This window comes from Notamacropus eugenii, chromosome 2 (genome assembly GCF_028372415.1).
Source record: "Notamacropus eugenii isolate mMacEug1 chromosome 2, mMacEug1.pri_v2, whole genome shotgun sequence".
In the NCBI taxonomy this organism is placed as follows: domain Eukaryota; kingdom Metazoa; phylum Chordata; class Mammalia; order Diprotodontia; family Macropodidae; genus Notamacropus; species Notamacropus eugenii.
Window position 1 is genome coordinate 340838276 of NC_092873.1, and position 24915 is coordinate 340863190.

The 24915-nt window shown below is 44.1% G+C and overlaps 1 protein-coding gene across 2 annotated transcripts; it reads left to right on the forward strand.

Annotated features, from left to right (window-relative positions):
- Positions 1–1520: 1520 nt before the first annotated feature.
- Positions 1521–23576, forward strand: CDR2L (cerebellar degeneration related protein 2 like). Of its 2 annotated transcripts, XM_072645629.1 has the most exons (6): positions 1521–2136; positions 9335–9452; positions 16431–16543; positions 17138–17286; positions 18323–18487; positions 20778–23576. In XM_072645629.1, exons 3-6 carry the CDS (start codon positions 16505–16507, stop codon positions 21679–21681), a joined length of 1257 nt encoding a protein of 418 aa, XP_072501730.1. In that variant the 5' UTR covers positions 1521–2136; positions 9335–9452; positions 16431–16504; the 3' UTR covers positions 21682–23576. The 2 variants fall into 2 exon arrangements, with proteins under 2 accessions (XP_072501730.1, XP_072501729.1); XM_072645628.1 differs by lacking the exon at positions 9335–9452.
- Positions 23577–24915: the final 1339 nt, after the last annotated feature.

Here is a 24915-nt window from a genome sequence, read left to right on the forward strand (position 1 = left end):
CTGGGTTTGTATTTTTAGGGAATACAAGATGGAGGTGGGAAGGAACTCTTTTAACTGTTGGTTTCAAACTTATCCAGAAGGAATTTATCTTCCCTGAGGATTGAGAAAGATAAAATGGGCTTTTAAAGTTAGGTTGAAATGGACTTTCATCACATGACCTGGGTTCCACTCCTGCCTCAGAAACTTATTACTTAGCAGTTGCAAGCCACTTAACCTCTCAGGGCCTCAGTTTCCCTTTCAGTAAAATGGACATTGCCTCCTGAAGCTGTTGTAAGAAAAGCACTGCGCAAACCTCAATTGCTATATAAATGTAGGTTATCGTTGAAATTGCCTCTTTAAAAAAGGCTGTAGAATTTCCTCCTTTCAAAACAATTTTCATCTGCCTGGAATATTTTAGAATAGATAGATCTGGGCCCAAGGGTGTTGAGTCACTGATTTAGAATTGGAAGGGACCTCACAGGTCACCTCACCCAACATTCTCATTTTGCAAATGAGGAAACTGACCCAGAGAGCTCATGATTTGCCAAAAGTAGTAAATATTAGAACCTAGTATCCAAATCCAAGTCTTCTGGCTTCAAATCCAGCACTCTCTCTGCAGGACTAATCTGCCTTGTCAAACACCAGCATGGCCATGGGTGTCCCAACAGAAGGTCACAAGAAAGCAATTGTGAAGGGCCTATTATGCGCAAAGCACTGTGCTAAGTGCTGAGGGTACACACACGGAAAAGAAAGACTGTGCCAGCTCTGAGGGACCTCACCTTCTAATAGGGAAGGGAATCTATATGGAAGGTTTCAGCTTCCAGTCAGATTGAAAAGTCCCAAAATCCTTAGGGCACAGTGGCAAAGCAGATGGTAATACCTCTTCTTATATGCCATTTCCACTGATAAAATTAGATTAATTTCTGATGTTGAACCATACAACAATGCTAAGGATTTTAGTGGCAAGAGCTTTCTTTTCTGGGTCTGCAGGAGCAGTTGCTAGGCTGCATCTCCAAAGGGGTTACTCCTCGAGATAACTGAGGGCATTGGGCTAGAAGCATTGCTGTTCCTACAGCTCTTGAGTTCAAAGTCCTGGGCTCTCTGCATGGGAGTCTTGAGGGAAAATAGGGGCCCAGGTAGCATTGATGTTTTGACTTAGATGGCACATGCAAGAGCAGCTTTCCAGTCTGAAATTGCCCCACCCAGGCCCCTGGCACAAAAGGATCCCTCCCTGATGTTTCAGCATCTGGATTCCACAAGGGAGAAGAGGGTTGGGAGGAGGAAGAGATCGGAGTCAAGAAGCCGCGTGAGGTCGAGGTGGACTAGGGCGCTGGAGGTGAAAAAAGAAAAGGACTGGTAAGAAGTAGAGGGATGCATGTAGGTAAAGATATGAAGGAGTTGGTCTCAATAAATCCCATCCACCTTCTGACAGCTGGAGCCTTCGTCTTCCAGGCTCCTCCCCCTGCTTTGCATACAGCTTCCTGATAGGTCCGGCGACATGACTCGGCTCCTCCCCACCCCCTCCACCGAACCTGGGGAGGGAGGAGAAGCTGCCGGCTGGGCTGCCCGGCGGGCGGGCGGGATCTGCGGCCCCAGCCAGGGGGCTGACTCCGCACTGAGCCGGTGGCTGCGCGCGGGCCGGGTGCGGGTGGCGTTGGCAACGTCTCCGGGGCTCCTGGAGGCCCTCGGAGCTGCTCTGCGCTGCGCACGGACCCCGAGCCTCTCGTTCCCCCGCTCTCCCCCCGCCCTCCATCCTCCCTCCCTCCCTCCTTCTCCCGCCGTCCCCGCCCCCCAGCCCCTTTGTGCCGCCGCGGCTGCAGAAGACTTCCGAGCCTCCCGGGAGCTCCCTGACCCGGCCCGGTCCTGCCCGGCCCGGTGGAAGCGGGGGCAGTGATTGGAGAGCCCGGCGCGTCCGCCCCGTCCGGGGGGCCGATGGCTAGGGGCCGCGGCGCGGGCTGGGGCGCCGCCGCCCGACCCTCCCGAGGCCCCGCCTGCCTGCGCCGCATTGTCCCGGGCCCGGAGCCCCGGGCCCTGAGCTAGGAGGGACGCCGCAGCTCCGGGCCGCCCCGGACTGGCCCATGCGGAGAGCCGGAGGCATGGAGGACTACTCCGGGGAGGACGAGGAGTCCTGGTACGACCAGCAGGACCTGGAGCACGGTAAGGGGCCGGAGAGCCCCGTGCCCGGCGGAGCGCCGCGGCTAGGGCTGGGAATGATCCGACGGGGCGCACTGCGCTCCGGGCCGATGCGTCCGGCCGGGCTGCCCGGGGTTCTAGAGGGAACGAGGGAGCTGCCAGCGGTTACCTTGACCTGACCACCAGCTGGGGACTAGTGGAAGCCCTGGCTGTCTCCTCTTCCTGCTCCCCCTTCTCTTCTTTCCCCTCCTCTTCAAACCCCTTCCCCCGACCCCAAGGAGAAGTGGTGGTGTCCTGGAACTGGAGCATCCCCATGTCCAGCTACCCCTCCCCACACACACACACACACATCGATCTCAGGGAGGACACACCCGCCAAAGTACCTCTTTAGTATTTGAGAGAGTGGGGGAAAAAAAGAGGGGGTGAGCTGAAAACTTGAGGGAGGGGACACCTTTTGTAACATTTTGTGGAAGGGTGATTCCTAGTTGCCCCTTAGCTGAATCAGCATCTCTCCTACCACTCGGGTTGGGAGAACCTCTGTAGCTCAGGAAAGTTCCCCCCAACTTAAGGAGGATGCAACAGACCCCTTTTCAGAACTCTGGGCTAGTCAGCAATGTGCAGTGCGGGGGTGGGCACCGAAGGGAGGCCCTTAGCATCCTCAAGCATTCAGCTTGAAAAACGGGTAGGGGGAGAAGGGGCTGGCTGGAGCTGTCAGAATTAGAGCAGGAACTTGGAGAGGCAACTGGGATCCTGGGGAACAGAGTCAAAGAAAGTGGGAGGCAGGCTTTTCTGTAAGGAGGGGGAACAAGGATGGGTCAGCCTCTGTGGCTGGGTGGGGGGGGGGGGGTGGTGAGGTGGCTGAAGTGACATCACTGCTGATTCAGGAAGGGGGAGGGGGTGTTTCCAACAGGAAGGGAGAGAGCTAAGAGAGGGCCAGAGCTTGGTCTCATTGCAGCTGGCATCAGTCTTGGACCCACAATGCTAGTCTCTCGGTTAGAGCCTGGGTACATGGGTATGACTCACGATCTTGCTCCTGGTACATGGATTCCACACAGATCTTACCCCTGGGCTGTTTTCCTCCTTCCTTCTTATGTCCAATATCTCACCTCACACTCATTTTCTCTAGCTTATCGTAGACTTATAGGGTCACATCCTTGTTCCCAGAAAGTTCCTAGTTAGCTCACTTCAAAGTTCAGTCCTGGAAGCAAGGACTACTGATGTGTGGTGGCTCCAAGCTTCAGCCTCCCTGTTGGCAAGGGGGTAGTAAGAGGTTTTATCACTTCTGATCTGTTCTGAGAAGAGGACAGAGGGCTCTGGGGATATCTACAATTGTTTTTCTCTTCCCCTCCTCCTCTTACACCAAACTTCAAACATAAGACATTAAAAAAAAAAACAAACCTGATGTTGATATCATTTCTGCCTTTATTTCCATTCATACACCCTTAATGAAGGCTTTGGCACCCTGACTATTCCAGATGTGGGAGGGAGCTGGAAAAATGGAGCTGGATTTAATACTCTGGAGGAGAACTGGCAAAAATGGGGACTGCCTGTACTGTCAGCCCAGCTGTGCCGGATGTTTCTTCCATGCTCCAGGAACATTAGTGGGAGGTGGGTCTAAAGAGGTTCTATATAAAACCATAGAAATTTAGAGGTCACTTAGTCTAGGTTCTCCATTTTACAGATAAGAAACTGAAGTCAAATGACGATTTGCCTACGGTCCCACAGAACTCTGTATTGTCAAGACTGGGAAGGTTATAACTGTGAAATTACTTAAGACAAAAAAAAAAGTCCCTGTACAGCCACCCCCATTCACATCCAAATAATGACCAAGTAGTCCTGTATCTGTTCATTATTGAATTATAGGGTTGGGGCCAGAAAGGATTATCTAGGTTAATCACCCTTACTTTGCAGAAGAGGAAACTGAAGCCAAAGAGGTGATGGGATCACTCCTGGTGACAATAAATGGCAAAGCTGGTGCTCAAACCAGGCCTGAGTTCTGACATACTGCAGGGATTTGAGGGAGATAGGCTATTCATTTCTCCTTTTTCTATACTGAGGCTTTTTGATTCTCCCTTGTTGCTTCCTTTAGTTAATATATAGCTAGGTGGTGCAGTGGCTAGAGCGCTGGACCTGGAGTCAGGAAGATCTGAGTTTATATCTGGCCTCAGACACCTACTAGCTGTGTGACTCTGGGCAAGTCACTTAACCATTGTTTGCCTCAGTTTCCTCAACTAATGGGAATAACAACACCTACTTTAGGAGGGTTTTTTGTGAAGATCAAATGAGATAATATTCATAAAATGCTTAAAATAGTGCCTGGCATGGAGTAGATGCTGTAGATAAATGCTGATTATCTTAAAAACTTCATAGGGTTTTTAAGATCACTAAATGAGATAATACATGCAAAGTACTCTGTAAACCTTACAGTGTTATACAAGGTGTTCTGTTTGTTATTATCATGTGCTATTGCCTTGTTGTTTAGTCATTTCACTCATGTCCAGCTCTTTGTGACCTCTTTTGTGGTTTTCTTGGCAAAGACACTGGAGTGGTTTGCTATTTCCTTCTCCAGCTCATTTTACAGATGAGGACACTGAGGCACACAGAGTTAAGTGACTTGTCCAGGGTCACACAGCTAGCAAATATCAGAGACCAGATTTGAACTTAGATCTTCCTGACTCCAGGCTGGTGCTCTATCCACCGTGCCACCTAGCTGCCCATTCATTGCCTTTGCTGCTGCCAAATTATCTTGAATTTATTTTTTTATAAATGTCGAATATGTTATACATGTTCATTTTATCTCTTCCTTATGAAATATAATAATATATAGCCTTTTAAAGTTCATAAAACTCTTTATACATGTTATCTCATTTGACCCTCACAACAACTCCTTGGTGTAGGTGCTATTCTTATCCCTATTTTACAGATGAGGATACTGAGACTGAAAGAGATTTGCCCAAGGTCACACAACTAGTAAGTTGGGCATCTAGCTCAGGCCTTCCCAGCTTCAACACCATATCCACCAATCCATTACCAGGGACTTTTATTTTTTTGTCTTTGTTTGCCCAGTGCCATGCACAGTACCTGGCACATGGTGGGCATTTAATAAATGTTTATTGATTGCTGCAGACTCAAAGTGAATGCAAAAGGAAACAGACCAAAAAAAAACCAAGAAAAATAAAGTTTTTTTTTAAAAAGTATGCTTTGGTCTGCAATCAAACTCCATCAGTTCTTTCTTTTCAGGTGGATAGCACTTTTCATCATAAGTCCAGGGGCAGTTTAAAAAGGAAAACTAACTCACTGAAGATCTTATTTTTCCCCTTAAAAACATTCTTTACTGATACCTTTTCCTCATATATCCCTCCACTCCCACTCTTGTTAAATCCTGTAACAAAGAACAGCAGTTAAGTAAAAATTAGCAAAGAGACAGCAACTGTTTCACATGCAGCTTTCTCTGCCTATAGTCTCCCACCTGTGTTACCAGCAGGAGAGAAGCGTATTTTGTCTTTTCTCTGGGAACAAAGTTGATTATTACAATTCATCAGAGGTCAGCAGTCTTTTGATGCTGTTTTTATTTACACTGTTTTAATGATTGTGACATGAAACTAAAATGCATTATTTTTATTTTTAAATAGTATTTTTTTCAATTACATGTAAAGACGATTTTTAACATTCTTTTTTTAAATGAAATTTTGAGTTTCAAGTATTCTCCCTCCCTCCCTTGCTCCTCCCCTCCCTAAGACTATTAGCAAGTTGATATAGGTTATATCTGTACAATCATGTAAAACATTTGAATATTAGTCAAAATATATTATTTTTAAAAAAACAAAATAAATGGGTGCTCTCTAAGATCCAGATAATGTCTAAGGACCTTCCGACTCTAAAAGTCTGTGTATGACTGTGAAATTCCTTCCACTGTAACTCTTTATATCACCCTGCTACTTCCACCTCTAGTCTCAGATGGATCCAAGCTAGCTACCTAATACTGAGCAATAATACAGGCTATCCTTTTAGCAGCCAAAGAACCTAAGAGATAAGGGAAATCCAGACTGGATGACAGCATCCAGAGAATGGTCTGGGATCAGAAGCTCATGGAATACTAGTCCTCAGGATCCAGGTCTCTTTTACAAATAGTAATGCCAGGCCTATCAGTTAATAGCCTTTCGTCCCTATGTGCAGAAGACAGAAAGATAGAGTGAAGAAGGGAAAGTGATTTAGGGAAATGAAGTCCCTAAAAAGCACACCAGATGTTTTATTATTGAAAATTACTTTTCTGAGAAAAAAAAACCAGTGTAATTATAATGCCCAATCTTGGCCATGGAGGAGATTAAAGGAAATATACTTCCCACCCTTCATTTCAGAGGTGGAGAATTATAGAGCTTGAATATTTTATATGTTGTCAGACATAGTTGATATGTTGGTTGGTTTTACTAAATCTGTTTTTTTACAGATCTGTTACAGCAGGATGACCCACTGTATAGGGAAGGACATAGTTAGAAATGAATGTGATGTAACAACTTTTTTTTTCACCAATAAAAACAATTTTTAGTGACCTTTTACTCCTCCCTCTCCCCACCCCCAGTGTGGCTGTTATATCTCACTGTTTATTTTCTTGACCAAATAGATTATTAGGTTAGGTTCTATCACCTATGTGACTTTGAGGCAGGTCCCTATTCTTATTGGTGGGGAGGGGGGTGGAAGGGAAAAGAGATCCTGTGTCCCCTCTATCTGCTGCCTCAAGCACCTGTAAAAATAGAAAAAGCTATTAATTATTAAGCATCAGACCACACTTTTCCCGTCCTCCTGACCAAGCATGGAGAGAGCTGTAGGTACCACTTTCATCCTCAGTAAAAGGTGGCTGCTGAGTCATGAAATGACAAGGGCTTGTACCAGTGCCATGGATTACTTCTCCTCTCTTCCAACCTTTGACTTTGCACCTATAGTAGCAAAGGAGACTCAAACAACCTTAATATAGAAAGAGGGATCTTACTATCCTGCCCCTAGTGTTTTCTCAAAGATGGCCCAGACTCTAGGCCCATGGGTTGCCATTTTTCAGGTCCTTAGGTGAGACATCTGGCCTCTTTTACATGGACAGTATCAGCACTTCCTTTTGGAAGTGGGTATACTTTCTGGGATACAGTGAAATAATCCATAGAACCCATAGATAAGAAGTCAGAAAGACCTGGGTTCTAATTTTGCTTCCAGGTGCTAACTAGATGTATGACCCAGGGCAAATCACTCAACCTGAGTCTCAGTCAATCAATAAGCATTTATTAAGAGTTTATTAGGTTTTAGGAACTGTGCTGGAGATAAAAAGAAAGACTACTTTTTTTTTTTTAAGTCCCTGCTCCTAAGGAGTTTATATTATAATTATTTATAATATGTAAATATTATAATAAATATGAATGAATATTTATAATATGCAAATAATCCTGGACATACAAGGTATATACAGAGAATATGAAGGTAATCTGAAAGCCTACTTATTGTTCAGTCATGCTCCACTCTCTGTGACCCCAACTGGGGTTTTCTTGACCAAGATAGTAGAGTGGTTTGCCATTTCCTTCTCCAGCTCATTTTGCAGATAAGGAAACTGAGCCAGACAATATTTAAGTGACATGCCCAGGGTCACATCATTAGTAAGTGTCTAAGGCCAGATTTTAACTCAGGAAGATGAGTCTTCTTGATTCCAAGCCCAGTGGACAGAGATAGAGTGGATAGTGGATAGGGATCCACTGCACCACCTAGCTGCCCTGAAAGCCTGTTTGCCCACCTGTAAAATGGAGATAACACCTTATAATTGTGAGGCTCAAATGAAATAAGGGATATTTGCAAACCTTTAAAGCACTCTATAAATGTGAGCTATTATTATTATTTCTCTCTGGTCTTGACAGCCATGGAATAAAGTCTGTTTCCTCAGTTCAAGCCTTCTATTCTTGGTCTGTCAGGGTCATTGTGTTAATGGAGTGTCTCCTCTAACGACCTCTCCCTGGGCTCCACAGACATACACTTCTACCGACTCTCTTCCAAACCTGTTCAGCCATAATAATCAACTATATTAGTTGATAATATTATCAACTTAGCTTCTACTCACACAGTAAGTAGTTCGTGAAATATCACAGCATGGACTCATGGCTTAAATTAGCCTGACACAGTTTAATTCATTAATCAGACTCTTAAGAGAGTAGTTTTTTACCCTTTTTTTTTTCTTTTTTTGCTTCCAGATCAGCCTCAATTCTTAGGTTCTTCAGACCTCTCTACTAGGTCCATCTCAGAGTCACATGTTGAAATTATTCACTCTGCAACCCCCATACCCTAATTCAGTGATCCTTTTGTCCCCCAGGTGTCTTTCCAGAACCCTTAAGTAAGTTTCTTTTTTCTCTGAACCATTTCACCTCATTTGTGAGTCTGCTCAGTCACTTCCTGTAATCTGGTATTCTTTCTCTCTAGCATTCAAACTTTTTTTTAAATGATGATAATAAATGAGGTTTATGGATGCTTTTTGCTTTTACATCAATTTAATCCCTACATATCTACACCAACCCCACAGACCAACCTCAACAGGGAACAGAACAATTGAACCCTCTCTTGCAATAAAGGAAAACAATTAAAGGGAAATAACCCACTCAGTCCATCATTTAACAGATATTAACTGCTATTTGCCTCTGTTTCCTCATCTGTAAAATGGAGATAATAATAGCACCTGCCTCCCAGGGTTGTTGTGAGGATCAAATGAGATAATATTTTTATGGTGCTTAGTAGTAGCAGCAGCAGCAGTAGCAGTAGTAGTAGCAGTAGCAGTAGTAGTAGCAGAGCATTAATAGTAATGGTGGTGGTGGTAGTAGTAGTAGTAGCAGCAGCAGATTGATCTGACTCCCAACTCCAGCACTGTCCACTATACCACCTCACTGCTTTTAATGAAGGAAATATTCCCTTCTCCCACAAGAAGCTTACCCAGTGAGTATGTCAAATGACACTGGCAATATCCTAGCCTATCTCATCCTGAGAGGAGGGAGGTTTGTTGCCTTACATATTCTTTGGGACCATTTCTGGCTTTTCATTTACTTAGAGTTTATCTTAATTTTACTGTTCTTTTCCTTTCCATTGCTATGATCACTGTCTACCATGGTCTCCTTTTGCTATGCTTTTTATTCTGCATCAGTTCATAAAAATCTTTTGTTTACTTCCTCTGAATTTCTCCTGTTTGTCATTTATTATGGCACAGTAACAGCCCATTACTTTTGTGACCTGTGGCCCAGGAGACCCCCTTCCACAAGAAGCTTGGACCTTGGACTCAATTAGATGTGGATTCATCCTGGGGGCATCAAGCTCCAGAGAGTAGGGTCAGTTTTCTCTCTTTTCGTGGCTCATTATGTCCCTATCCCAGAGCAAAACTCTGGAGAAATGTCTAAAAAACTAAGGTTGGGCCAGTAGCGTACACCTTCAGTCCCTCCAAAGGGGAAGACTAAGGCTGACAGATCTCTTGAGATCCAGAGCCTTGGGATTTAGTAAGACTAAATTAACTGATTGAATATCCTCACTAAGTCTGATACTAATGTGGGGAACCATCATGGAGAGGCAGCTAGGTGGTACAGTAGAGAGATCACCATGCCTAAAGTAAGGAAGACTCATCTTCCTGAGTACAAATCTGGCCTCAGATACTTACTAATTGTGTGACTCTGGACAAGTCACTCAGCCCTGTTTGCCTCAATTTTCTCATTTGGAAAATGAGCTGGAGAAGGAAATGCCAATCCATTCCAGTATCTCAGCCAAGAAAATCCAAAATGGGGTCATGATGACTCAGAAATAACTGAACAACAGGATGGCAAGTAGGGCCACCAGGCTGCCAAACCAGCCCAGGTAGTAATAGGATCAGGCATGAGAGCCAGTCCATATTGGTATCAGACCTATGAACTCTCCTGTGCTTCCAGCCTGGGCTCAAAAATAAATTTAAAAAAGAAATCAAAATTAAATTAAAGCTTAGATATGGCTCATGTCTAGGGCAGCAGTTCATTTCCTCTACTACACAGTATCCGAGACACAGAAGACTTTCAAGATTCACAATACATACAGAAAAACAAAGTATCTAAAAGAGCCCATTATATATTCATCATCCTCCCCCTGAAAGGTTAAAAACCCTTTATGGGACACCTGGACAGATCTTTCAGGTTCTGCACTGTGTACGCAACTCACCCATTCCCTAGACTAAGCAATGCTTGGTCTCTCTAAAGACAATCAGCTATCAATCAGTCAATCAACAAGCACTTATGAAGTGCCTACTGTGTACCAGACACTATGCTAAGAGCTGATCATACAAAGACAACAAATGAAACAATTCCTACTCACAAGGAGCTTATATTCTAATGGGGAAGATGACAGGGACATAAATATACCCAGGATAAATATGAAGAAAATAAAAATAAATATAGAGTAGTTAAAACAAGGTAACTAGATAGTTCAGTGGATAAAGCTCTGGGCCTAGAGTCAGGAAGATCTGAATTCAAATCCAGCTTCAGACACTTACTAGCTGTGTGACCCTGGGCAAGTCACTTAACCTCTGTTTGCCTTACTCCACTGGAGAAGGAAACGGTAACCAACTCCAGTATCTTTGCCAAGATAACTTGATACAGGGATCACAAATAGTCAGACACAACTAAACAACTAGACAAGTTAAATACAAGGTAATTTGAGAGAGAGAGCTAGTGGTCAAACGAATCAGGAAAGTCTTCATGTAAAAGATGATACTTGGGTTGTGTCTTAGAGGAAAAGAAGTATTCTGTAGGGAGGATGTGCATACCAGGTATGTGGGACAGCCTGTGCAAAGGTGTGGAGATGGGAGATGGAATGTTGTGTGAGGAAAAGAGAGGCCAATTTGACTAGATTGAAGAGTTTGGATAGGAAAATTATGTACAACAAAGCTGAAAAGATGGATCGGAGCAAGGCTGAGAAAACAGCTTTAAAAGCTAAACAAAAGAGTTTTTATTTTATTCTAGAAGCTATTAATAGGATGCTACTTGAGCTTATTGAGTTAGGGGAGTGGCCTGGTCAGATGATGTATAAGGAAAATCACTTTACAGCTGCTACAGGATAATTTAGTGGTGGTGATTTCTTCAAGAAGTTTTCCTCCCAATGTCTGGCTGATACCCAGCCCTGAAATTTTAGAACTCTTAATCCACAAGGTTATTGCCAAGGTGGCAAAGTGGAGAAAGTGCCAGGTCTGGAGTCAGGAAGACATTTTTTCAAGTACAAATTTGGCCTCAGACACTTACTAGTTGTGTGACCCCTGGACAAGTCACTTAACCCTGTTTGCCTCAGTTTCCTCAAGTATAAAATGAGCTGGAGAAGAAAACCTCAAAAGGAGTCACACAGAGTCAGACACTATTGAAAACAACAAAATTCCATTTCTTTGAATGGCTATTGATGGCCTCTGCACAGAGAAGAAAACAGCAAGGCAGAAAAAACTTGCCAGACACTCTTTTCTTCTGAGGAAAGTTCCTTAGGAAAACATCTGTCCCAGCTGCTATGTGCTTATAGCCCTCATTGCCTCAGGGCGGGGGGGGGGGGGGAGGAGGGGGATGTGGAAGCAGGAGAGGGATCTCTTCTTCCTTTGGTGGAAGGGCAAGGGAAAGAAAGCACTGAAAGAAAAAAGCCCTAAATAAAAAGGTCCAAAAGAAAAAAAAATGACTGAACTTCACTTTTTTAGACTACCAAGGGGTCTGGAGTGGCTTTTGGGACCAGACAGCCAATAATTTCAGTAACAAGCTTTCAGTGGCAGCCACATTCATACCCTACATGGGGTGGCCATCCCTCTGCCTGCTACTTAACTCATCATATTCCTTATCATCATCCCAAATTCTAAAGTAATCCAGGAGTATATTTGTATGTTCTGTGAATCAGAGATGAAGGAATGTATTCGACAGCCAAGGCAAAGATGTGGAGATGGGAAATGGAATATTGTGTGAGAGGAACTGAGAGGAGGCTAATTTGGCTGGATAGCAGAGTACAAAAGGTTGAATAATATGCAGTAAGGCTGGAAAGATAGGCTGGGTCAAGGTTCTAAAGGGCTTTTAAAAGCTAAGCTGGGTGGTTTATGTTTGATTCTAGAGACAATTGGAAGTCACTGGAATTTATCAACCAAGGGTCCCCCTTGGACCACTAACGTGGTCAGATCTGTGTTTAAAGAAAATCACTTTATAGTTTATACTAATCAGTAGTCCTTATTAATTACTAAAATTGTAATCTCTTTGCCATTAATCAGGTAGCTCTCAATATCCACCCAAGTTTGTTAATTATTATTTATTTAATAAAGTGGAGAAACCTCTTTTCCCATAAGTAGTTACTCATCTTTTTCTATATGAAAACTCAGTCTCCTAGGTTTAAATATGCATGTTATTGTACTAACAAAGTAACAAGTAATAACACAAAGCCATACATAATTATTTATAGTATTTTAACAGTGAGAAAGATCGCAGCCAGTCCCCTCCAACTATCATTTCTACCCTTGACTTCTCACTTTTGAAACATGGTCCTACCATTCAGGTTCTTAGGATACCAATTAAAGTCTCTCGTCAAGAATCTGCGTCCTTTTTATTTACAATGCAGGATGTCCCAAAAGTCTTAGTGCAATTTAAAGCCTTAATAGCTTGGGATATCCTGTATGAGTGTTACACATATTTCTCTCAGGAAATGAATTCTTTCTCTATACACTCTGTCTCCAACCATGACAGGAAAATGGTATCTTTGCAGATGACAATTAAAATTCAGTTTCTTTGCAAATTATTAAAACTCAATCCCCATTGACTCCTCAGGAAGTAGTGGTTACATTCTCATTGCCCCACGTTCCGAAGCCTCTCAGTTTTTATAGTATCTGGAGAAGAGGCTGTTATTGAAACTGATTTTACACTTAGACGCAATTCCCCAGATGCCAACCTAGCAAAGAGCACATGTTTTGGCAGCAAGGAACTAGAGTGAATATGCAGCTCCATGAGAAATGCCTCTTTCTGACAAAGTTCCTTGTTCTGTAATATCATCAAGTGATACTTCATAGATCTGGAGTAGTGCAGAATGATCTCCTCACCAACCACCCCAATACATTCACATTTATAGTCAGTCCTGTATGCCACATTTTGAGTAGGATTTAGAGTAAACTAGAGAACAACCAGAGAGCAGAGGGATCATGGTGGTGAGGGACCTTAAGGCTATACTGTGTGAGAATCAGTGGAAGGAACTGCGAATGTTTGAAGACAGTGTGTGTTTCTATGAGTTTGAGGGATTAGGTTTATACAAGTCATGTGGAAAAGGGATTAGGCTTGTTCTTAACCCCAAGAGGTGGAACTGGAAAGAACAGATACAAAAAAAATTTGAGCTTAATGTGTGGGAAAACTTCCCAACCTTTGGAGCTGCCCACAGTTAAAATGGGTTTCCCCTTTCTAAAGGTAGGGGCCCCCATTGTCAAGGTATGTTGTAGAGGTTTGGGGGCATGAATTGTACTGAATGACCTCTAAAGTCTCTTAACTCTGTAATACATAAGAATATGCTCAAAAACATCAAGACCTTCCTCTGGTTCTTCTGATATTTCAATATGACCCTCAAGCTCTGTCATCCCTCACTCTACCTACATGAGCATCCCCTCTCCTCCGTTGGTCACACAGGTCCTTCATGACTTTTTGTCCCCACTTGTCACACATAGGTCATCAGTAATATCCTACCATACATATTCCCATTGACCTTTGGGCTATCTGCAATTTTGACTCTCTATAAATTGTCATGTTACATTATTTCTAACTATGAAGCATCATCAACAAATGATGGAAGATAGCACTGTCAAAGAGATGGAATGCAGCAGCACCAAGCAGTTCGGGATCATTGAAGGCATTACCCAGTTTCCCAAATATAATCCAGTCCAATTACCTCCTATTTGATGCTAAATGTGCTTTCTCACCTGTCCAGGATATGGATGCTAGTGGACCAGCTCAGTGAGCTTTTGTGATCTGAACAACATGTGTTCTCCATCTGTGGATGGTTAGGATGGTTACAATGACTATGTATTCAAAAGGATGTGGAAGTTTTGCATAGTCCCAGGGCTTGATACAGTTATCAAGGAGCATTTGGAGAATCTCACCATCAATAGACTGTCCTTCTATTTGGACTCTGAGCAATAGTAATAATGATAATAATAATGATGATGATAATTAATTTAGCTTACATTTATATAGTGCTTACTATGTGCCAGCACTGTGCTAAGTGCTTTTCAAATATTATCCCATTTGATCTTCACAGTGAGAGGGATGTGCTACTATTATTCCTATCTTACAGACAAAGAAACCGAGGCAGACAAAGGTTAAATGACTTGCTCAGGGTCACCCAGCTAATAAGTGTCTGAAGCCAGATTTGAGCCTAAGGTCTTAGGCTCACCACTCTCTCCACTGCACCACCAAGTTCCCCTGTCAGAACACTAATACTAGACAACATCTTATGTGTCTCCATTTCTTGTGCCTCGCTGGATTTTGGTATGCAGTAGACCCATGATCAAAATTATGTCCATAGTTGCATCTATCTTAGAATCTCGCATGATTTAAACATGTGAATGGTCAACATCTTGTTTGAGGAGAGCCTTTAAGAGTGTGTTTTATTCTGATGAATCAAAATGTTTTTCACCAAACAAGCACAGGAGAGGCTAATATTCTTTGTATTACTTAATCAGGCTTGTGACTGAGCATGTGGTCTGCTAAAAAAAATCTTGAAGCCCCACCTTATTCCCTACCCATAGTTTCACAAACGATTTAATAGGCACATAAATCATCCTCATAAAGATTTTCTAAAGAGGAAGTAGACTGCAGATTGGTGCGTGTATCTTCTCTGGCACCTCTGTGAAGAAGGCATGTACTTTGTTTCTAGTTCTTGGCTATTACAAAAAATTCTGCTTCAAGTATTTTGATATTTGCCTTTCTTTTTATAACACTGACCTCCTGGAGGTATATGCCACGCAGTGGAATCTCTGGCACAAAGGGTGTAGACATTCTCGTCACTTTCCTTCCAGCTGTCTTCTAGAAGAATAGATTCAGGATGTAGAAGTTTGAAAGGTTTCTGAGTAGTCTACAAATCTTTGTTATTCCTTTATTCTGTACTTTCTCCTCTCTTTTCCTTTCCCTCACTCAGGCAGGTGCTACTCATGGGCCCAATTCTACTACTGACTGGCAAGAGAACTCTGACTTCCTTTCCTGACATGGGCTTGTTTGCTCCACCCCTTAGGCTACCTGGTAGCAACCCCCACCCCCAGGGAATCAACATATTAATGCCAGACTTAGTTCAGACACTTGATTGGCTTAACCTATTGTAGCTCAGAACTCCTGAACTCAAGCAATCCACTGACCTTAAAGGTGGAAGGGAAGTGGGATGGGAACCACCCCATCCAGCAGCTTAGGTTACAGGAGTGGACCACCATGTGGCCTCCTCTTACTTTCTAAAATTAGTTTTCACCATCCTCACCTACCTTCCCATAGAAGTCACTGAGTGTCAAGGTATATTTTGTTTCAGTTTGGAGAATCTTATCAAACTCATAGAATTTCTCTTCTGCCACAGATGTTGATATATAAACTAGAGTTATATTCATGATAGTCTGATTGCTTTTGCTCATCATGGGTGCTGCAAGGCAAGGTGATTGTGTCCCATGAAGTGATGTGAATGGGCTGATAGTAGAACCCATCTCTCCAACTCTTTCATCCACTTCTCAGCTAGGAGAACCCATACAACTTTTAGTTTCATTTATACCGAAAATGCCAATATGCATATGCTTCAACTCCCCAAATAGTATGTCAACTATCTTGACATAACAATCACATGTTACAAATACCAACAGTTAATACTTGTAGTTAATATAAAAACTCTGATTCTTAGTACCTTTTGTTCACTTTCCCACAATTCCACCACAATTCATCATGAAAGCATAGTACTGAAAGCTGTTTTGTGTTTTTAAATGGTTCTGTGAGTTTCCATAGATATAGATGAAATGGAGCAATGGCCATCATTCTAGTGATGTGATATGATCAAGGCTGTGCCTAAGGGAGATTAACTTGGCAGACGTGGAAGAACGACTTGGAAGGGGAAGAGATAAAAGGTGGAATGACAAATTAGGAGGTTATGGCAATAGTCTAGATAGATGGCAATGAAGACCTGTACTAGGTTAATGACAGCATTAACAAGACAGAAAGAGAGAAATAGGAAATCAAGTCAGCAGATATCAGTAAATCAATGACATGGGAGGGGAGGGAGAAAGATCACCCCAAGGTTACAAACATGAGTGCTGCTCTCAACCTGCTCAGACCTACACTTGGCAGCAGAGCTGGGGAAGACGCTGTTGGAGCGCAACAAAGAGCTGGAGGAGTCTTTGCAGCAGATGTACTCTACCAATGAGGAACAGGTGCAGGAGATTGAGGTGAGGAGGCTGGGAGACTGGGTGGCTGTGGGTGGTAGTGAACAGCCTTGCCTCCTCCCCTCCACTTCTAAGACTTCACTGGTAGAGCCACAAAGAATCAAGACCTTTTTCTTTTTTAGTCCTTCAGGACTTTGTACACCTGCCTCCCTCCATTTTCTCAATATTCAGAGGGTAATTTAAACTTCTATGTCTTCACTAGAGTTTTGCATCACCCTTTTAATCTGTTTCAGAATCACTAGTAAATCTAGTGATTTCAAGAACCATGGCCAAAACCCTTACCTCTTCAATCTTTCCCCCTGATTTTTAATAGAAACACTCAGTTCCTCCCCCAGAGTATCCAGAGAAACCTCAGTTCAAATCCCAATTCAACCACTTACTGGCAGTATATCCATAAGCAAGTCACTTATGAACGACTGGAATTTTAGTGTCCCCATCTATAAAACTGAATTAATAGTATTAATTGTAGTACCCAGGTTCACAAGGTTTTTAGGGGAAGCAAATAGATTGATGTGTTTGCAAAGCACTTGGCAGTCTTCAAGGAAGTATATAAACTGTGTTATTGTTGTACCCTTACCAACACCATGCACAACCCAGTACCTGACAAAACAACTAGACACACTGCGACAAGTGAATGAGCAGCATGCCAAGGTGTACGAGCAGCTAGATGTGACCGCTCAAGACCTGGAGCTGTCCAACCAGAAACTGGTTCTGGAGAGTAAGGCTGCCCAGCAGAAGATCCAAAGGTGAGAACACCTGTAGGAGCCATGGGGGGTTCTGCAGCTGGAGGGGAGATGATACCCTGCTTATGGGGAAGTATATGTGTGACACACAGGAGCCTTTGCATGTGGGTCCAGGCAAGTGGACTTCCCTCTGTGAATTTTGGTATCTGGGCAGATATTGGGACAGGTAGTTGTGGAGGAATTTCCTTCTTATGAGTAGATCTAGGCAAGAGCTGGACTTGGGTGGACTGCTGGATTTGGGGGTCAGGACGACTTGAGTTCAATTCTAAAATACTTCCTATATAAGTCATTTAACTTCTATCTGCCTCAGTTTCCTCATCTATTAAATGGGATAATAATAGCATCCACCTCCTAGGGTTGTTGTGAGGATCAAGTGAGATCACATCTGTAAAGTGTTTTGTAGCCTTAAAGTGCTACACAAATTTTTATACAAGGTACCCCAAAAGTCTTAGTATAGTTCTAAGCTCTTTCTCTCTAGATAGATAAATATAGACGGACATATATATAGATAGATAGATAGATATAGATATATATATACATGCAAATATGCATATATATATACTGACATATACACACTAAGGCTTTTAAAATACCTTGCATGTATTCATATATACATTATTTTATATACTTTATAGTGTACATTTTATGTGTATGCGTATATATATAAATATATACAATACACAGATAGCTAGACAGGTGAATATATATATGTATATGTATGTGTTTATATACCCTGTGAGTATATATGCACATATATTCATAAATATTATATATAATGCATAGATAAATAGACATACTACACACATATCCATTTCAGGGCCGACCCACTCTTTCCTTGTTCTACATCACCCCCTAACCCAGAAAGAGCTGCCAACATTAAGATTCCACCTTTGGTCTTTCTATCTGCAGGAAGATGCCTGGATGAGGACCAGGCACAGAGCTGACCTTTCCCCTCTGTACTGTTCTTAAAGACCCAGAAAGAGAAGAAAGACATTATAATAGGCTACACAGCTTGTCTGATTTTTTCTCAATCCTTTAGCCTGACAGAAACCATAGAGAGTCTTCAGACCCAAGTAGAAGAGCTTCAAGGACAGGTGGAGGAGCTTAGGAGCTTGGAGCAGCTGCGGGTCCGAAGAGAGAAGCGGGAGAGACGGAGAACCATCCATACCTTCCCTTGCCTTAAGGAACTTTGCTCCAGCCCCCGGTATGTTGGAGACAGAAGGGGGAGGGAAAAAGGGGACAGGCACAGAGTTGGAACCTGGGGAATATAGGGTATACCTTGGCCGCTGATACCTTCAAGGTCTTAGGAGTCAGAAGGATTCTCATTGTCTCAGACCAATCTCTGCAAATGGGTTAGGGATGGCTTTCTCCTAGACCTGGCCTGCTACAACTAGAAAGAACAAGGCTTTAGCTCTTTAACTGGGACAGTTGGTTTCCTAAGAGACTGTTCCCACTGAGATAGTTAGCCCTAAGCATGTCTTCTTCCTGGCCTTCTTTCCCTCCATCTCCTCCTTTTACTGTCCCTGCAACTGCCAGCCATCCCCAGGCAATGACACTACCCCTTCATATACTCTGCCACATTATACTTAATACAATGCACAGTGCCTGCTTCTCTGACAGAATGGGGGTGGGGGTCACTTCCACCCTGTTTCTCCTCCATTCCTAGAAATATATCATTCTTAGTGTTCTTCTTTCCCCAGGGAGCTCTACCAAGGCATTGCTGAATGCTTGATTGTATGTGAGGGTGATTTTCAAATAGTAATTTTCAGCTCCTTTCTTTCCCACATCTGACTGCTCTGTCTAGCCATAGACTGAAAGGCCTCCTCAGCTGAATAGGGAAGTATTGTATTAATTAGAAGGGTCTGTATGTGGAGGGTACCATGTTATGTAATTGTACACAATTAGAAGACTTTCTTGGGATTCCTTATTTTTCAGAGTTGGAGGACACTAGAGATCACCCTTGTCCACTAAACTCAACAAGTTTTATAGCATGCCAAAGCAGATACATATTGTTGTTGTGTTTGTCCTTTGTTTTCAAAGAGGACCATGACATCAGGGAAATGATGACATGACTTGCAAGTTGACTTTGATTTGAGTGAGGGAGGGCTGTGCAAAGTGATGAGCCTCACTTTCTTCTCCTGAGCCATCTGGATGCAGTGACCAGATATTCATCAGGATGACTGGAGATGGCCCAGGATGCAATAGGAGACCTTGCCCTTTTAGGCTAAGGCCTTTTCAGGTACTCACTTAAAGTGAGGTGAGGCCCATTCAGGAAATAGGCCTCACCTCTTTAAGAAGTGAGTTAAGGGTTGGCCCCTTTAATGAAAAAGAAAACAAAAACAAAATCAAGCTGAAAGGGGAAGGCTCTCAGGGTTGCTGTTCCAAAGAGAAACAGTTACCATTGACATTCACTGTAAATTCACAGGAAGAAAGAAAGGAGGGAGGGAGGGAGGGAAGGAGGAAGGAAGGAAGGAAGGGAGCGAGGGAGGGAGGAAGGAAGGGAGGGAGGAAGGAAGAAAGGAAGGGAGGAAGGAAGAAAGGAAGGAAGGAAGGAAGGAAGGAAGGAAGGAAGGAAGGAAGGAAGGAAGGAAGGAAGGAAGGAAGGAAGGAAAGGAAGGAAGGGAGGGAGGGAGGGAGGGAGGAAGGAAGGGAGGAAGGGAGGGAGGAAGGAAGGAAGGAAGGGAGGGAGGGAGGGAGGGGTCAGTTACCCAAGTAGCTAGTTCCCCATTCAGGCAGCTTGGTCTGTTCACAGCTTGTGATTGCTTCGTTTTGGAAGAGGACTATGACATTAGGGAAATGATGACATGACTTTCAGTTCACTTTGATTTGAGTGAGAGAGGGCTGTGTGAGGTCAGCAGCCCCACTTTCTCCTCCTGAGCCATCTCAAGCAGATACATAACAAGCATTTTAAATGACATTCATTTATTCAGTGATTGCTGTATACAACTGACTATGCTAAGCACTGAGGATACAGAGAGGAGGGGCTTACAATCTACTGGAGGTTTGAAGGGGGAAAGAGACATGTACACAGATAAATTTAATCCAAAGTAGAATGTGGTAAGGCCAAAGGAGAGAGCCAGACAAAATGCTTTAAGAGATTTGAGGAGAAAAAGAATAGTTTGGGTGGATCACAAATCTTGGAGGATGGTGGCCTTTGCCTTGACCTTGCCCATGAAGACTGCAGTGTACATCAGAGTCAATACAAAGTGAGTTAAACTGATACAGTCCTTGACTTCTGAGAGTTTCCCATCTAAGACAACATAGATGTATAAAAGGAAAGTCGTAAGATAAATTAAACACAAATTATTTTCCTCACCTACATTTAGTGAGGTAGTGAGAAATAAGATGTTTCTAGCACACAGGCTAGAAGGTGGAGAAAGTCTATACCTATTTACATTCCTTAAAGAATTCTTTACATTCTTTACAGAATAAAGCTTTTTAAGTGGAAGGAATTAATTACCATGATCCCAGTGACCTAGTTCCTACCTTCCCAGGTATGAGGATGCCTTCCGCCTGCATAGTTCCTCCATGGATCTGAGCCCGAAGCCCTTGGAACGAGAGAACGAGCAGCTGCAGGCCATTGTGAGCTCGCTGCGGTCCCAGGTGAGCCAGGAGAAGCAGCGGAAGGAACGGGCCGAGCGGGAGTACACGTCGGTGATCCAGGAGTACTCGGAGCTGGAGCGGCGGGTGTGCGAGATGGAAGGCTGCAAACTTCGGGTGCAGGAGCTGGAGGCCGAGGTGCTGGAGCTCCAGCAGATGAAGCAGGTGAAGACTTACCTCCTGAGCCGGGAGGACAACCTGTCCGAGGCCCTGCTGGGACCTCTCAGCAACGCGCCCGAGGCGGATGATCCTGTGGCGATCGGCGGGGACGGGACAGCGGGGAAAGATGGGGTCCCGTCCCCGGCGGCTTCCCCGGGCCATTCGGTGCGCAAGAGCTGCAGTGACACGGCCCTGAACACCATCATGGTCAAGGACCTGGCCAGTCGCCACATGGGCAACTACATCCTGCACGCCCACAGCGTGCGCAAGCGGGGCATGTCCATCCTGAGGGAGGTGGACGAACAGTACCACGCCCTGCTGGAGAAGTACGAGGAGCTGCTGAGCAAGTGCAGGCAGCACAAGGACGGGGTGCGGCACGCCGGGGTGCAGACTTCGCGCCCCATCTCCCGAGACAGCTCCTGCCGTGACTTCCGAGCAGGGGAGGAGGGCCTGGGGGACGAGTGGGGAGGGGGGAAGCAGGGCGAGAAGAGCCTTATTCACCACGTGGAGGCTGTGGACAAGCGGCTGGAGCAGAGCCAGCCTGAATACAAGGCCCTCTTCAAGGAAATTTTCTCCCGCATTCAGAAGACCAAGGCAGACATCAATGCCACCAAGGTCAAGACCCATAGCAGCAAGTGAGCCCTGCCTGCTTCCAAAACCCCCTTACTCTTGCCCCAGTTCTCTTCTTTCCCCCACCCCAGGATACAAGGTACCCCCACCTCCTTTCTCTAGCTTTCTGTAAAGGGGAGCCCTTCCCCACTTCTGATTTGGGATATGATGCTGTCATTCCAAACTGGAAGGGCTCCCTGCAAGGACTGGGAGTGGGGGAAGGGAGAAACCTCATAAGAAGACACAGTTTATGATGGCTCCAGAGACACCTAAGGAATACCCCTCCCCCATCCCTGGGGTGGGGAGCAGGAATATGGGGAGCACTGGGGAACCAGAGGTAGGAAGACAAAGGGACCCCATTTCTCAGGAGCTCCCAATCACCCTTTTTGTCAGCCTGATGAAGCATCCCAGAGTTTAAAAGCCAGATATCCCAGGGGAAGCCCCTCTCCCCGGCCCTCTGGCTTCCAGGCTATATAGCTGGTTCACAGATGTATGGCCAACTTTCTTTTCAAAGCCATTTTGAATCTGGGGGATTTTTTTTCTTATTATGCTAGCTTCTCCCCTACCCCAAGACTGGATGCACTTGAAGTGAGACCACCCAGAACTGCCTCCTGCAGTTCTGATTGGTTTCCTGGACCCATACCCAGCATGCTAGCTGGGAATGCCACCCCAAACCCAGGTTTTTCATCACTCCATTTTAGCAACAGCCGTTTAGGCAAGGGCATCCCTGTCAGGTTGGAGACAGACAGCCTCAATCTAGGCAGAAAGCCCCCTCTGAGAGAAGAGAGGGCCTCTGGTGTCACCCCAGACTTGGGAGCCAGCTGTCTGTGTCCCCTGGGATGTCCTGGCTACCCCTCAGGAGCCAGCCCAGCACCATGTCTGTAGCAAGTGAGCTCTGGGGACGAGGAGAGATCCTCACCCAGCTGTGAAGGAGCTTAAACTCCTCTGCTTACTATTCTCCAGCCTTCCCGGAAAATGCCTCTGAGAGGAATCCCAACTTGAGGGGACACTCCTCATGGTAGTTGGGATCCCCTGACTAGCATTGTAGCAGAACCACTCCTTTCTCACCCATGCTTGTGGTTTCTTACCTTCGTCGCCCCAGACTTCACTATGTCTGCCCCTCTCTCAGGGACCATGATATCTCATTCACATACTCCATCCAGTGCCCATTCCTGGATATATACAACCAGCATGTTACTCAAGCTTCAGCTTCTAACCTGTTAGTCCTGGGGCCAGCCTGACAGACTGTCCCCACCATACAGTGTTCTCCACGCAGTGGTAGAGAGAACATATTTTGCGTCCCGAAAAATTATTACTTTTCACCAAGATAGCTCAGCCTCCTCTCTTAACCTTCTGCCCACTTGATTTGGGGATGTGGGGAGGAGGGGCTTTGACTCTCTTCTGGGGTTAACTCTTCCTGACTGTGGCTATTGCCCCTTTCTGGCTCAGTCTAGGAAGGTCTAGGGATTCACAGTCCTGCCTCCAAGCCACCAAATTCAAGAGTCTCAATGCTGTCTGCTGACCCCATAAAGATTAGCAGCTGTAGAGCCTGATGAAGAAAGAGAGTTGCCTGGCTCCTACGTTGGGAGCTCCTATGCCTTATTTATTTGTAACCAGAAAAGCAGTTTTCTTAAACATCCCTGAAGGCACCTAACCTATTCCTGAGGCATCACTGTGATGGAAGCTGGTGGCTTTGGTCTTTTATATTCCCTTGGTTTTGAATCTTCACCCTGTGGGGCAGGGGAAACTTCAGTCATTTGTGCGTCTTCTCGAGGGGTAAAGGTGAGGGTGGGAAGGAGGGACTCCATCCTGTCCAGACTCCAGCGCACTAGCATCCTACCAGCTTCACCTTTGAAGTGTACATGAGAGAAATATATTTACAAATGCTTTATTCTCTTCTTAAATTAAAAAAAAATGCATCAATATTCTGAAAGCAGAAGTTGCCTTCAAAGGTATAGATCCTGTCTGTCTCTGTAACATTCACACATACGCAGCCCTGCATTTTGTTAGAGAACTTTATAGTTCAGGGTTTTTTTTAACATTTTTTTGTGCTATGATCCCCTTTAGCAGTCTGGCAAAACCTATGAACCCCTTCTCAGAATCATCCTTGTAAATGTATAAAATACTAATTATATTGAAATACAGTTATCACAATTGCAAAACAAGTTCACAGCCCTAGTTAAGAAGAGTTCCTGTAATTTAGCTGGAAAGGGAGGGAGACATAACCCATTTCTCTGGTGGGCTGCTTCTAGGTAATTCCATTCTCCAATGGAATTAATTTTTTTGCTATTTAAAAAAAAAATGTTTTACTGATGCTCTGTTTTTTATGCTACAGTCACTTCCCATTAAACCTTACCACCCTGCTAGAGACACACTATATAACCCTCCCTTATAACAAAAAAAAGCAGAATTAAACAAAACCAGCCTCATTTGACACCACATGAAATGTTCCACATCTATAGACCTCTGCTTTTTTACCCAAAGAAGAAAGTGTTTCATTAATTCTCCAGAGCCAAGACACAAACATGAGTTTGAGAAAGAGCTTGCTTTCTCCCCTTTGATTTCTGCTGGGCTGGCTGAGAGACAAGAAGAAAAGGTAAAAGACTTTTGAGGGAAGCCCTACTGTGGGAAGAATGCCAGTTAGAATAGAGGAATAGGAAAGCAATAAGAAGAGAGCCTGGCCCTCAAGGAGCTTACGCTCCAGCTGGAATTGTAAGTCTTCTAAGGACAAGGAGATGAGAAGAAAGCAAAAGTCTCCCTGAAGAATTCTGGGAGCTCCCTTATGACTGCTCATAATAATGAGTTCTCCTGACTCAGAGACTCTTAGGAGAGCCCAGGGGGTAGGTTCAGCAAGGCCCAGCTTTAAACATAGATCACTTAGGAGACTCACTGGTAATAAGGAGTTGGACAAACAAAAATGGTAACCCATATCTTTATGGTGCCTTAAGAATTACAAAGAGGCTTTCACTATGAGGTCAATAATACAAGTTTAGGAAGCTGAGTTTTAGGGAGGTGAATTCAATTTTAAAAAAAATTATTGCGTATTTACTGTGCTAGGTACACAATGAGGAATGGACTTGTGACTTCATTTGTATTGAAACTCCAAGTCAAGGAAACTCTACTAATGTTGGTCAACATCTCTGAAGTATTAGTTTCCTAGAGAGTGATATCAAACTCAAACTAAAGCCATTAAACTGTACATAAGGATCCCCATAGGTCACATAATGACTTTAAAAAAATTATCATATTCTATGTAATTTCATT

Bases quoted from the DNA above. Each gene is read 5' to 3' on its own strand.
- CDR2L (XM_072645628.1), top strand. From the start codon at position 2,058: ATGCGGAGAGCCGGAGGCATGGAGGACTACTCCGGGGAGGACGAGGAG. The intron at 17,287-18,322 runs GTGAGAACACCT...TCAATCCTTTAG, and splicing joins GCCCAGCAGAAGATCCAAAG to CCTGACAGAAACCATAGAGA. The intron at 18,488-20,777 runs GTATGTTGGAGA...CTACCTTCCCAG, and splicing joins GAACTTTGCTCCAGCCCCCG to GTATGAGGATGCCTTCCGCC.